The 14,537-nt window shown below is 48.1% G+C and overlaps 1 protein-coding gene across 1 annotated transcript in view; it reads left to right on the top strand.

The window, feature by feature from the left end:
- The first annotated feature begins 8,941 nt into the window (after window positions 1-8,941).
- Window positions 8,942-14,537, top strand: part of RAB31 (RAB31, member RAS oncogene family) — a 51,403-nt gene continuing 45,807 nt past the window's right edge. The window contains exon 1 of the mRNA XM_075826430.1: window positions 8,942-9,129. Within this exon, the coding sequence (XP_075682545.1) occupies window positions 9,094-9,129 (36 nt within the window). The 5' untranslated portion in view covers window positions 8,942-9,093. The remainder of the gene's footprint in view (window positions 9,130-14,537) is intronic.

Raw genomic sequence — 14,537 nt, forward strand, 5'->3', positions numbered from 1 at the left:
CTATGAGGAGGTAACACTTCGGAGGCCTCCTTAGAGAAAACATCAGCGAAGTCCTGAACAAACTCAGGTAGCGTGTTCACCTCCTCAGGGGGAGAAATAGAATTAACAGAAAAACATGACGTCAAGCATTCATTACCCCATTTGGTAAGATCCCCAGTATTCCAGTCAAACGTGGGATTATGCAACTGCAACCAGGGAAGGCCTAAAACCAAATCGGACGATAATCCCTGCATCAACAGTACAGAGCACTGCTCCAAATGCATGGAGCCAACAAGGAGTTCAAAAACAGGGGTATGCTGTGTAAAATAACCATTAGCAAGAGGAGTGGAGTCGATACCCACTACCGGGACAGGTTTAGGCAAATCAATCAAAGGCATAGCTAGAGACATAGCAAATTCCACAGACATGATTGTGGCGGAACGGGTGACGGTTACAGGCATTGTACCCAGATAAAGGTTAAGCCTGCCGCAAACCGTCGCACTCCCGCCACCTGGGTGCCATAGCTTAGATTGCGCCCGGTGCTAGATGGGGATATGTCCCCTAAAACTGCATTACGTTATGTTTGATAACCAGTTGTTTTATATTGTATTGTATTCAGTGCTGCTTCACTGTCCTCCCTCTCTAGGGTTAATCTTATACTGAAGGAGAATGAGTCACAGGCTGAGAGCGGGAACATGTGTAATGTAAATAAGAAAAAGGAGGGGGCCTGTTTCCTGAGTGAGGGATATAGTGGTGGTGGATGAGTTCTCAGTTTAGTTGCTGCCCAGGAGAGGATGAGATAGCAGTGTGAGCTGCAGGCAGGGGCTGTCTACCTCAGAGATGGTACCTGACCTAGGGACAGTAATAGAGGACAAGTGCTGGAGTCCCATCTAACTAAGGAGGATCTGGAGACACCCCAAAGGATGAAAGGTACAGTGGAGAGACCCCATAGTGAGGTAGCCTGTCCCATCCAGCCCAGAGGAGAGAAGCAGCGATGCATTGGTTCTGTGTGTGTCTGTCCCTGTTAATAAACGCGCCGCTGTGGCTTGTCCCCTGTTAATCTGTGTCGCCTGAATCTATCGCCCACATTCTCTTGGCGTAAACCGACCCCCACTGACCCGGTTTCGCCACATTTGGTGGCAGCGGTGGGATAGATTCAGCCCGTTCCTGGGGAAGCGGCAGGGGATAGGTACCCTGGTACTATCCGGCGCTTCGCGGCCAGACCTCAAGGGCGGACTGCCACACGTGCTGCAGTACAGGGGGACCACAGGCACCTAAATCCCCAGTCATGGAGCCTGACTCTATGGATCCTCCCGGCGGAGCAGAGGATGTCCCCTATGGCAGCTACCTCCGAATTACACTCCAAGAGCTACCTCCGAATTACACTCCAAGAGCTGTACCCATGTGGAACTGGCAGCCCAGCTCCGCTTAAGCTGCTCCAGGTGGGCCGAGGGGAAGAAGGCCTTCAGTCGGGAGGCCCTGGAGGACCTCGTCATTTTGGAGCAACTCCTCTCCAGGATGGAGGTCCCCGTTCGTGCCTGGGTCGCGGACCGCCACCCCAGCACCCCTGAAGATGCCGCCACCCTGGCCGACGAGTTCTTCGCCCACCGACACCAGTGGAGAAGCCTTCCGCGCCAGGACCAACGCTGAGAGGTCCGAGCCCCTACCAAAATAGCGGAACCACCCCGGCCAACTTCGATGAGACCCCAGCCGCAGCCTACGGCCGCCCCGATCCCTCCAAGGGTCCGCAGCCCTACGGACTCCTGCCAGTGTTATGGGTGCCACCAGCCGGGGCACATCCGACGGGACTGCCCCCTGGCCCAATCAACGGTGCCCTTTCCCAGACCAACCCCAACCCGGGTCGCCTTTTTCCCGGAGGCGGGCGACCCCGATGAGTGGGACCACCTCCTAGATGCACCAGAGGTGGAGGAGGTGGTCTACCACGTAGAGCTTGCGAGCCTCGTGATGAACCAGGTCCCTGCCAACATGCAGGGCCACCGACAGCCCGTGGTGCTGGGACGCCGCACCGTCCCAGGACTCCGTGACTCGGGGGCATCCCTCACCCTGGTAAGAGCGGACCTGGTTCCCCAGTCTAAGGTTCTTCCCCAGCGATTATCCCGGATTGCCCTGGAGGACGGACAGCAGCGGTCCATTCCCAGCGCCAGAGTCTACCTGGACTGGGGCCCCGGAAAAGGGGAGGTCGAAGTCGGGCTCATGCCGGATCTCCCCCCCCAATGTCTTATTGGGGAACGACCTTGGGAACGGTCTCACAAGTCAGTTCGCTGGGGCCGTGACCCGCAGCCAAGCCCGGGAGAACCTTTACCGGCCTCCACCACCGACCAGTGTAACCACCGAGGCTCCTATCCCGGAAGCCCCGCTCCCCGAACCGCTGGTGTTAAGTACCCAAGGCCCTGATGCCTCACAACTGACCCACCCAACGAACCCCGCAACAGACCTGGGGGAGGTGGATAGGGTCGCTTTTAGGGAGGCCCAGCATACGGATCCTTCCCTGTCCTCTGCCCGTAGCCTGGCCGATCGACCACCCAGTGGAGGGGCCCAGGCAGGGTTCCAGTGGGACAACGGGCTGTTGTACCGGGTCGAAGCCCCGACCAAGCCCGAGTCGCCCTGGGCCGCCTCCAAACAGCTGCTTGTTCCCCAAGCCTACCGTGCACGACTGTTAGCCCTGGCCCACGATATACCCGCGGCGGGTCACACTGGGACCAGGTCCACCAGGGCCCGGCTCTCGAAGGCTTTCTTTTGGCCTGTGCTGACTGAGGACGAGCGGCGGTACCGAGCTTCGTGCCCTGTGTGCCAACGGGTGGCAGGGCCCCGCGCAAGGTGCCGCTCAGGCAGCTGCCCCTCATCCGAGAGCCCTTCCAGCGGGTGGCCATAGATCTGGTTGGCCCCATTAATCCCCTCAGCCGAGGGGGAAAGCGTTACATCCTAACCCTGGTAGACTTCGCTACCAGATACCCGGACGCAGTGGCTCTGTCCTCCATAGATGCTGAGCACGTCGCCCAGGGACTCATGGACATCTTCAGCCGGGTGGGGTTCCCGCGTGAGGTACTCACAGACCAGGGATCTCAATTCCAGGGAGAACTCATGCAGGACTTCTGGAATCGGCACGGGGTGAGTTCTCTAAGAACCACCGCCTACCACCCCCAAACGAATGGACTGTGTGAAAGGTTCAACGGTACCCTCAAGCAGTTGCTACTCCGATACGTCCACTCGGAGGGGAGAGACTGGGACCGCTCCTTGCAGCAGCTTCTCTTTGCCTATCGAGAGGTGCCGCAGGAGTCTACCGGGCACTCCCCATTCGAGTTGCTGTTCGCGAGGCGGGTCCGGGGACCCTTGGACTTAGTCCGGGAAGGTTGGAAAGGGAAGTTTGCAAGCCCGGAGATCCCGGTAGTAGACTATGTGAGCCAAATGCGGGAGCGCCTAGCACGGCTGATGGATTTGGCCCATCAGCGATTGGAAGTAGCTCGAAGCCGTCAACGGGACGAGTACAACCGTAGTGCCCGACCCCGAGAGCTGGGGGTGGGGGAGAAGGTACTGGTCGTCGCGCCAGTACAAGGCAACAAGTTGCAGGCCAATTGGGCTGGACCGTACACTGTAGTGGGGCGACAGGGGACGACAAACTACCTAGTAGCCCACGACAAGGCAGAAAAGCGGGTACTGAACTACCACATAAACCGGCTCAAGGCCTATGTTTTAAGGGAGGTAGGAGCGGTCGCGATATGCTGCCCGCCCATGGACAACCCTGACGTGGACCGCATCCCTGACCTACTGGCAGAGGCCCGACGCCAGACAGGGCTGGCAGATGTGCAGCTTGAAGTCCAGCTATCGCGCTTGCAGAGTAGGGAGATGGGGGAGGTGTTAGCAGCCCATGAGGCCCTGTTCACAGCGTCCCCCGGACGTACCTCCCTAGTCGCTCACGAGGTCGACACTGGAGGAGCCCGACCCCTGAGGCAGCCCGCGTTCCGAGTGGCTCCCTCAGTGCTGACCGCGATGAGGAAAGAAGTAGAAGAAATGCTGGAGATGGGGGTCATTGTACCATCTCTTAGTCCTTGGGCCGCCGGCGTTGTGTTGGTCCCCAAGAAGGACAAAACCACGAGGTTCTGTGTAGACTACCGGCGGCTGAACGAGGTAACCGTTACGGATGCCTATCCGATGCCCCGGATTGATGAGCTGCTCGATAGGCTGGGAGGGGCACGCTTCGTGTCCACTCTGGATCTCAGCAAGGGCTACTGGCAGATTCCTCTGACCAAGGAAGCCCAAGAGCGCTCGGCGTTCATAACCCCGTTCGGCCTGTTTGAATTTACGTGCATGCCATTCGGGATGAAGAACACCCCCGCGACCTTCCAGAGGGTGGTCGACCGGATCCTCGTGGGGTGTCAGGAGTTTGCCCAGGCCTACCTGGACGATATCGCTATCTTTAGCGAGACTTGGGAGGAACACTTGGGGCACGTGGCGCAGATCCTGGAGCGCATCCGGTACGCCGGCCTCACCATCCGCCCCGACAAGTGCCAGATGGGGATGGCAGAAGTCGCCTACCTGGGGCACCGAGTGGGCAGCGGACAGATCCGCCCCGAGCCGGCCAAGGTGGAGGCCATTCTCCAATGGCCCCGGCCGGCCAACCAGAAGCAGGTTAGGGCCTTTCTGGGAGTCACAGGGTACTACCGAAAATTCATCCCGCAGTATAGTACCCTGGCCAAGCCCTTGACCGACTTGACGTCCAAAAGGTTCAGTCGACTGATGCCCTGGTCCCCTGACTGTGAGGCGGCCTTCGGGAGCCTTAAGACTGCCCTCTCCACCTCCCCTGTCCTGGCTGCCCCTGACTTCCACCGGCGGTTCATAGTCCAAACCGATGCCTCAGACGTCGGGCTGCGAGCGGTACTGAGCCAAGTGGACCAGGCGGGCCACGAACACCCGGTCGCGTACCTCTCCCGGAAGTTGCTTGACCGAGAGAGGGCATACGCAACCATTGAGAAGGAGTGCCTGGCTGTCGTGTGGGCTCTAAAGAAGCTCCAGCCCTACGTTTATGGGAGGGAGTTCACAATAGTCACAGACCACAGTCCTCTCAGTTGGTTGAACCGAACCGCCGGGGACAATGGGCGTTTACTACGGTGGAGCCTGGCCTTACACTCCTATAACTTTACCATCTCTCACAAAAAGGGCCGGGACCACGGGAATGCTGATGGACTCTCTCGGCAGCAGGACACTGATGGGCAGAGACTGACAGCACCGGGCCCAGATCTCATCACTGACCCGACAGAGGGTCAGCAGGACTGATTCTGGATCTAAGCTGGGGTAGGTCTGTGGCGGAACGGGTGACGGTTACAGGCATTGTACCCAGATAAAGGTTAAGCCTGCTGCAAACCGTCGCACTCCCGCCATCCGGGTGCCATAGCTTAGATTGCGCCCGGTGCTAGATGGGGATATGTCCCCTAAAACTGCATTACGTTATTTTTGATAACCAGTTGTTTTATATTGTATTGTATTCAGTGCTGCTTCACTGTCCTCCCCCTCTAGGGTTAATCTTATACTGAAGGAGAATGAGTCACAGGCTGAGAGCGGGAACATGTGTAATGTAAATAAGAAAAAGGAGGGGGCCTGTTTCCTGAGTGAGGGATATAGTGGTGGTGGATGAGTTCTCAGTTTAGTTGCTGCCCAGGAGAGGATGAGATAGCAGTGTGAGCTGCAGGTAGGGGCTGTCTACCTCAGAGATGGTACCTGACCTAGGGACAGTAATAGAGGACAAGTGCTGGAGTCCCATCTAACTAAGGAGGATCTGGAGACACCCCAAAGGATGAAAGGTACAGTGGAGAGACCCCATAGTGAGGTAGCCTGTCCCATCCAGCCCAGAGGGGAGAAGCAGCAATGCATTGGTTCTGTGCGTGTCTGTCCCTGTTAATAAACGCGCCGCTGTGGCTTGTCCCCTGTTAATCTGTGTCGCCTGAATATATCGCCCACATTCTCTTGGCGTAAACCGACCCCCACTGACCCGGTTTCGCCACAATGATATTAGCAGACGACCCTGAATCCACGAAGGCACTGCCGGTAGCAGACCTACCACCAAAAGAGACCTGAAAGGGAAGCAAGATTTTATTACGTTTCATATTTACGGGAAATAGCTGTGCGCCCAAGTGACCTCCCCGATGATCACATAGGCACGGAAGTTTTCCGGCTGCTTATTCTTACGCCTAGGACAGGTGTTCACTTGATGCTTGTCATCCCCACAATAGACCATTCTTCCTGCGGAACGCTCTACGTTGTTGGGGGGACACGGAGGCCCCGAGTTGCATAGGTACCTCCGAGTCTTCCGTGGAAGAACGAAGCAACGGAACCTCGGGAGGCATCATGGGGGAGTCAGAGGAGAAAACACAAAAACGTTCACGTTGTCGTTCCCTGAGACGTCGGTCAAGTCGTACCACTAAAGCCATAACCTGGTCTAGGGAGTCAGAAGAGGGATAGCTAACTAGCAGGTCTTTCAGGGCGTTCGACAGACCCAACCTAAATTGGCACCTTAAGGCAGAGTCATTCCGCCGAGAAGCTACGCACCACTTCCTAAAGTCAGAGCAATACTCCTCAACAGGTCTCTTACCCTGACGTAAGGTCACCAGCTGACTCTCGGCAAAGGCAGTCCTGTCAGTCTCGTCATAAATGAGTCCGAGAGCAGAAAAGAAAAGATCAATGGAGGAAAGTTCAGGGGCGTCAGGAGCCAAGGAGAAGGCCCATTCTTGGGGCCCTTCCTGGAGCCGGGACATAATTATACCCACCCGCTGGCTCTCAGAACCTGAGGAGTGGGGCTTTAAGCGAAAATAGAGCCTACAACTCTCCCGAAAGGAGAGAAAAGTCTTCCGGTCCCCTGAGAACCGGTCAGGCAACTTGAGGTGGGGTTCAAGAGGTGAGGTGAGGGGCACTACCATGGTAGCATCAGGCTGGTTGACCCTCTGAGCCAGGGCCTGTACCTGTAAGGAGAGACCCTGCATTTGCTGAGCCAGGGTCTCAAGGGGGTCCATAGTAGTGTGAGGGACCAGGGTAGACTAGGTATAGGGCTTGTGATTATGTAATGATGGGGGTAAGGAAACAGACATGTGAGCCCTAATCTACCCGCCACTCAGTCCCTGCCTACTTGCAACGACCCGCCCTAGACGACGGGGTACAACTGGGCGATGGTCGCTACACTCAATAAGTGCACGACAGACAAACAGACAAGGGTACACAGAAGCAAGGGAAAAGGGGCAGTTGCCCATGGCAACACCGTGAGCAACAAGAGTGGTGAACGAGCCGAGTCAAACCAGGAGTGTACGAGGTACCAAACGCAGAGCGGGAGAGTAGTGAACAAGCCGAGTCAAACCAGGAGTGTACGAGGTACCAAACGCAGAGCAGGAGAGTATTCAGAAAGCCAGGGTCAATATGAAGCAGGGTCAAATAGTTCAAGAAGATGCAGCAGGGCCAGGAAACCAAACGAGAAGAATCACAAGCAAGGAGGAACAGGAAAGGCAGGTATAAATAGACAGAGGGAGGGAGCTAGCGCCGTCTGGCCAGGCTGTGATAGGCTCTCCCACTCCTAAGCCTGCCATCCTGAGTGGTGGAAGATGGAGTCAGTCTCACAGACATAGAAGCAGGTGCAGACTGATTACCTATGGGCGTAGATACAGAAGCTGTGCCTGGCAGATCCTTAACAGTAATGTTAGTGCCTTTTATTAGATTGGTGTCTTTTCATTACCGAATCCTTTCACATTTTTAAAATGTCATAAGTCTCAGTTGAAACTTTCCATAAGCCTAACTATTCTTCACCTGGAAAAAATTCTAGATAATTGCAAATTAAGGAATTCACTGCAGTACCTAACCCATTGTAAACACTAACAGACCTGAAGAGACATCTTGGGTACCAACTTGGATGGTTCATGTGGACATTTTTAATAGGAAATATTGGTCCAAGTATTATTTAAAGCCTAGAATGGAGGGCACAAAAAAAAACAATTCACCGGGTATGTGGGTAGCTCATGATTTTTCCTTGATCAGGTTTACAATACCCATATTATCTGATACTTAAATATGAAAAAAAAAAACAATACGGGAGATTATTCAAAACTGGTGCAAAGGAAAGTGAAGCCCGTAACAACCATCAGGTTGCAGGTTTAATTTAAAGAGGGCCTCTGAAAAATGTGAGCTTGAAGTTGATAGGTTGCTATGGGAAATTGCTCCACTTTTTCTTTGCATTAGTTTTAATAATTCTCCCCAATTTTTTTTCCGTAATCACATAATGCAACAAACAAAAGTTAACTACATAAATGAATACATCGTTTTCAAATGGCTGAGTAATTATTATCTTATAACATTATATCTTATTACTACTCTGCAACATCAGCTTGGTATGAAATATACCCATAACCACCTTACATCATGCACCTTCCTGAAATGTTAACAGTCAATGAAAATAGGAAAGCAAGACTTGGGATGTGCAAAGTTTTCCTAAGGTATGCTGTACTGAACTCTCTCGTTCTCCACCCATATCCTGGAGTAGAGTCACTTTCCACTGCAGCCCAAATGAGTAATAAGTAAGAATAAGGGTATGTTCACACGGCCTAATTACGGCCGTAATTGACGCGGCGTTCAAGCGCCTGCACATGCCGGTACGGCTGAAATTACGGGGATGTTTTCAGGCTGAAACATCCCCGTAATTTCAGCCGTTACGGACCCCCGCCGTGTGAACATACCCTTAGTATAAACGGTGCCGTAACAAAGGATAATCACTGGTATTTTTATGTACTAAGTATCTATTTGATGCGTAAAACATCACTGTGTGCTGCCTCTATACTTCTTTTGGGATAATATGCAGCATTTTTGGTAGATTACGAAAGCAGCAAATGAGTAGTTGTCTGCAGGCCATGTGACAGGACTGCCCATAAAAAGCCCAGACTGGTTTCCGTTTGTTTTGTAGGAATTAAAACCTCCTCTTTCTTTCTTTCTCCTTCTTTTTGTTAGGTCAGGAAATAATTTGCATGCAATCCACATGAGCATACAAGCAGAGCTTGGGAGATGACTGTGTGTTAAAGCTCTCAACTCCTGATGATGTGTTTTAGGAAACAAAACTCCTTTTAAAGGATGGCGATCCGAGAGCTAAAAGTTTGCCTTTTGGGGGTAAGTGCTGCTTGGGTTTTTCAACAGAAGGATGAGGGAGGGAATCTGTTATACAAAGGAAAAAGGATGGAAAATTATACTGCTACGTACATTGCTGTGTCTCATTGTGTTTTCATTTACTTATGCCAGTGTCAATCTGAACCAGGTTTTATTTTATGCATTGTTATATCATTTCTAATGTATAGTTCACAAAAGAGACAACTGGGAAAGCTCTGTTATAAAGGTTACATTACAAATGAAGAATCTTCCTTTTCTCTTTAGGTAAAAGTAACTCATACATGTATTTGTCGGAATTCCTACTGTATATAGGTATTTTTTTAATGGAACTTTAGAACTGTGTGACTAATGACAAACCCATTATTCTCAAATAATTAACAACTAATGGTTACACTAGAGCCGGTACTGTCAGGTAGTGTATATATTCTGCCAAAATCAAGGCTATTGTCTAAAATTAATCAGTGGTTAGTCGTGAATGTTGTCAAAAGTTGTCAAACGGTAATATAAAGCCAGAAAAGAAATTCAGAGAAGGATGACACACTACAGGTTTCAAACAAAGAGAGCTACATCCTGCTTTGTTGCATTCTAAGCATACATTTTGGATTGCGGAAAGTACTGATCCCTACTGTGATACTTAAGTCACATCCATTTACAATTACTACATGTCTGTGAATAGATTGATGTAATAAATAAAATAGAAAATAAATGTGTTACCAGCACTCTGGACAAACTCGATTTATTTAGGAATACCAGGAATCAGTACAAAATGGACATACGCTTACGCATTTGGAGCCTCGTATAGGCTTTGATTAAGAACCCTGTGGTTTAGGAAACTCGTAAGTGTATATAAATTTTGTAGTGATGTCTGGGATTCCTAAATCAAGCAAGATTATCAAGAGTGTTGACAATACTTTTAATTTCTGCATTGATGGCTGCGGCGGCCTAAAAGCCATACACTGGGAGGTATCCTGTAGATATTCCAGCCCACAAACCTGCGTGTAAGCTGACACTCACCTTTTGTTAATAAATTACGTGTAATTATGGAATATAAAGACGTGTGCCCAATTTTTGTATTAGTGTCCTCATCATGCCATTGTTGGGATCTCCTGCCAGTGTAAGAAATTATTTAAAGGCCTCATACATATGAATATGGAGCTTATGTTTTTGTCAATGTAACTTTTTACACTGCAATACTCTACATTTTCTTTTGATATCTGTAGTGGTATTTTACCTCATAGAAGTAGAAAGAGCCTAAAAAAAATACACAGACTCTTATTTTTAATCATACTCAAGTCTCGATTTACATCTGTATTTAATCTGTATTTCCATCTCCCCCACTTTTACTTGTCTGGTTTGTGGCTGTTACTGCAATGGTGTTGGAGTACACAAATGGTCACAAATGCATTGGATAGCACATATTTGGCAATGCCTTCATGTGGACAGTTGATGGCTTCTGCTGCTTAAAATGTGAGGTAGAAGTTGTCTTTATTTATCCTTACAGCAATTTTGAGTTTTTATTGTATGTTTTTGAGTAGACTTTGTTGTTGTTTTTTGCATTTTTGAAAACAAATTATATTGTTTAAATTGTTTTATAAAGAAAAGCAACTCGTAGCTTCTCACATGACTAGAGATTTGCAGAGAATAATCTTGTCACTGTTAGCATAAAATTAGGAAATGCCAGATCCTGTTTATGTTTGAGTGGCAGTGCTATTTATCTTGTGAGACACGCACAGATTTCTCTATGGAGATGTGGAAAGAAAGCCGTGATAAGAGGACATTTTGCAACAAAATATATAAATTATTGTGCGTCCCTTTAAGGACAAGCATTTAATATACATAAAAGCATATATATATATATATATATATATATATATATATATATATATATATATATATATGTATATATATATATATATGTATATTGTGCAGTCAAGGCACATGAATAGCATAATTGGCAGCAGGCGAGTTCTCTGTCGCTTGCACAACCCCCTCTCCACTTGTTAACCTCTGTCCTTCTTGTTTCAATAAGAGGAGGCAGGCAAATGATGAGCTTCCTGGAAATTCTTTCAGATAACATTTCCATCTGGGACATAGTTTCTTAAAGCAGGAATAAAAAGCAGCAGATTCCAGTTTTTCTCTTCTTGCACTTAAAAAAATAGAACACAGCGTAATGGAATAAACAAAAGCCTGGGTAATAGCAGAACTCCCCATCATTGCCACATAAGTAAATTCCCTATAACCTCGGTCCAGTAATTCCTGTTGTTTGCAAAACTGGCTCACATTAGAATACTATAAATTTACTGGCTAGCAGATGCGAACCACAGGCTCCTGTACAAAAATATTTTTTCCACATAGACATATCCCAGATAAATGTCTTAAAATGTAAAAATAGGTTGCCTCTATTCACAATGGAAGATAATTTATAGTAAAACTACATAATGACTATTCTACTGAAAGAATATGCAAGCATACATGTTATATGCTCCTTTTAAATTTTAATAGGCGCTGCCCAAGACATGAATTCCTATCAGAGGATGTTTACTGCAGCAGCCACTTTTTTAAAAAAAAATTAAAAAACGTATTCTACTGTTATATAAAGGGCACCATTCATTTCCCTAATATCAGTGGCTGTGGGGAGTAGGGCTCATAATCAAATTTTTGTAAAACCAGTTGACCTATCAGTATGTTTTTGGAATGTGAGAGTAAAACAAAGTGACTGGGGGAAACACACGCAGGCACTGTGAGAACTTACAAACTGATGCAGATGTTGCCCTTTTCGTGGGAAGACAACGGCACTAACCACTAAGCCAACATGTAGTTCCCTATTATTGTTATGTAATGTTATGAAATGCACCCTTTAGTTCTAAAATTTGCTAGTAGTTTTATACCCATCATTCACTGGTATAGTAACAAACTAACTTTGAAAGTTGAATTTCTGGCCCTAAGGCCTCATGCACACGTCAGTATTCTGGTCAATATTTTGCTTCAGTATTTCAAAGCCAAAACCAGTAGTGGAACATAAACAGGGAGAACCTATAGTGGAAAGAATTGCACCTCTTCCGTGTTTCGGACCCACTCCTGGTTTTGGCTTCCAAATACTGAAGCAAAATACTGACCAGAATTCTGATTTGTGCATGAGGCCTTAGGCTATGTTCACACGGGGTAATTTGCCGAGTTTTTTGACGCGGAAACCGCGTCGCAAAACTCGGCAAAAACGGCCCGAGAACGCCTCCCATTGATTTCAATGGGAGGCGTCAGCGTCTTTTTCCCGCGAGCAGTAAAACTGCCTCGCGGGAAAAAGAAGCGACATGCCCTATCTTCGGGCGCTTTCGCCTCTGACCTCCCATTGACTTCAATGGGAGGCAGGAGAAAACGTATTTCTCGCTGTTTTATGCCCGCGGCGCTCAATGGCCGCGGGCGAAAAACGGCGCGATAATCGCCGCGAAAATCGGCGTGCAGGGAGAGGAATATCTGCCTCAAAGTTCCAAACGGAATTTTGAGGCAGATATTCCTCCCCCAAAATACTCCGTGTGAACATAGCCTTACACTGCAGAATTGCAATAGAAGTCATGTCAAAAAGTGACATGTCACTTCTTTTTTTGCAATACAGATTCTATATCTGCGGCGGAAAAATCCGATTTCTCATTGAAATCAATGTGATGCAGATTTTGACAAGGTTTCCACTTTGGAATCTGCGTGAAAAATCCACTGTGTGAACATACCCTAAGATGTTTTTCAGGCTTTATCCACAGATACCAAAAAAAAAAAAAAAAAAAACAGGCAGAGCTGTTTGCAAGTTTAGGCTTTCTGCCAACAGTTACAACATAAGTCCTGAATAACAAACATTTCAGCAGGATATCTTTCTCTTCTATATAAAATGACTAATGTGCATTATGTTTTATGTTGTGTTGTACCTCAATGGTCTAGATAATGACCCATGGATCAATGTTCTGTGACTGTGATCAATGACTGTGTTTATGTATGCTCTTTTCTCATTCATAGTGTCCTCCACACAGGGCCGATTCGAGCTTTTCTGCTGCCTAAAGCGGAAATTGAAATGGCGCCCCCCAGATTTTGATTGACATCCCCCTGGCTGTTCTACATCACTAGCAGCCTCCTCCAACTCTTGCAGATGCGCCGTTGCCTTGTACTGGCATGCACGGTGTAGCCGGGCAGAGTACACCTCGCTGCACGGTGCGTGCCCAAGTAGTACAAGGGAATGGCGCATCTGTGAAAGTTGGAGGAGACTAATAGTGATGTATAACAGCCAGGGGGATGTCAATCAAGCATGGAAAGGTGGGTTTGGAGGTAGGACTATGTGACACCTCAGGATAGCGGCACCGCCCCATGACCCTTTAAAGAGTAATTAGCATATAGTGTGCGCCGTTTTAAAAGTTGATTTTATAGATTTTGCGGCATCTGAAAAAAACATACAGGGGAATGTTCGGAAATATTGTCAGGTCATGTATTATTGCATGGTGGCGGTTCAAGGGATTAAAACTATCAGACAGGTTTCCGATTAAATATACAATGAATTGAAAACAATTCCATCTGCCCTGCAATTTTGTTATTATAAATATATCCTATATAATTACAGCTCCAGAACCAAGCTCAGTGCATATATACAGCACCAGAACACAGCTGAGTACATAATTACAGCATCAGAACCATACTCTGACATATACGGCTCCAGAACCAAGTTCAATACATATATACAGCACCAGAACAAACCTCAGTACATAAATACAGCACTAGAACCCAGCTCAGTACATATATATATATATATATATATATATACATATACAGCACCAGAACAGAGCTCAGTACATATATACAGCCCCAGAACCAAGCTCAGTACATATATACAACACCGGACCCAAGATCAGTGCATATATACAGTGCCAGAACCAAGCTCAGTACATATATACAGCACTAGAACCAAGCTCAGTACATATATACAGCACCAGAACAAAGCTCAGTACATATATGCAACACAAGACCCAAGATCAGTACATATATAAAGCACCGGAACTAAGGTCAGTACATATATACAGCACCAAAACTAAGCTCATTACAGATATACAGCACCAGACCCAAGATCAGTATATACATACAGCACCAGAACCAAGCTCAGTACATTAATATAGCACCAGAACCAAGTTCAGTTCATATATACAGCCCTAAAACCAAGCACAGTACATATATACAGCCCCAGAACCAAGTTCAGTTCATATATACAGCCCTAGAACCAATTTCAGTACATATATACAGTCCCAGAACCAAGCTCAGTACATATATACAACACCAGAACAAAGCTCAGTACATAAATACAAACACCAGACCCAAGCTCAGTACATATATGCAACACCAGAACAAAGCTCAGTACATATATACAGCCACAGAACCAAGCT

Source organism: Rhinoderma darwinii, chromosome 5 (genome assembly GCF_050947455.1).
Source record: "Rhinoderma darwinii isolate aRhiDar2 chromosome 5, aRhiDar2.hap1, whole genome shotgun sequence".
Taxonomy (NCBI): Eukaryota; Metazoa; Chordata; class Amphibia; order Anura; family Rhinodermatidae; genus Rhinoderma; species Rhinoderma darwinii.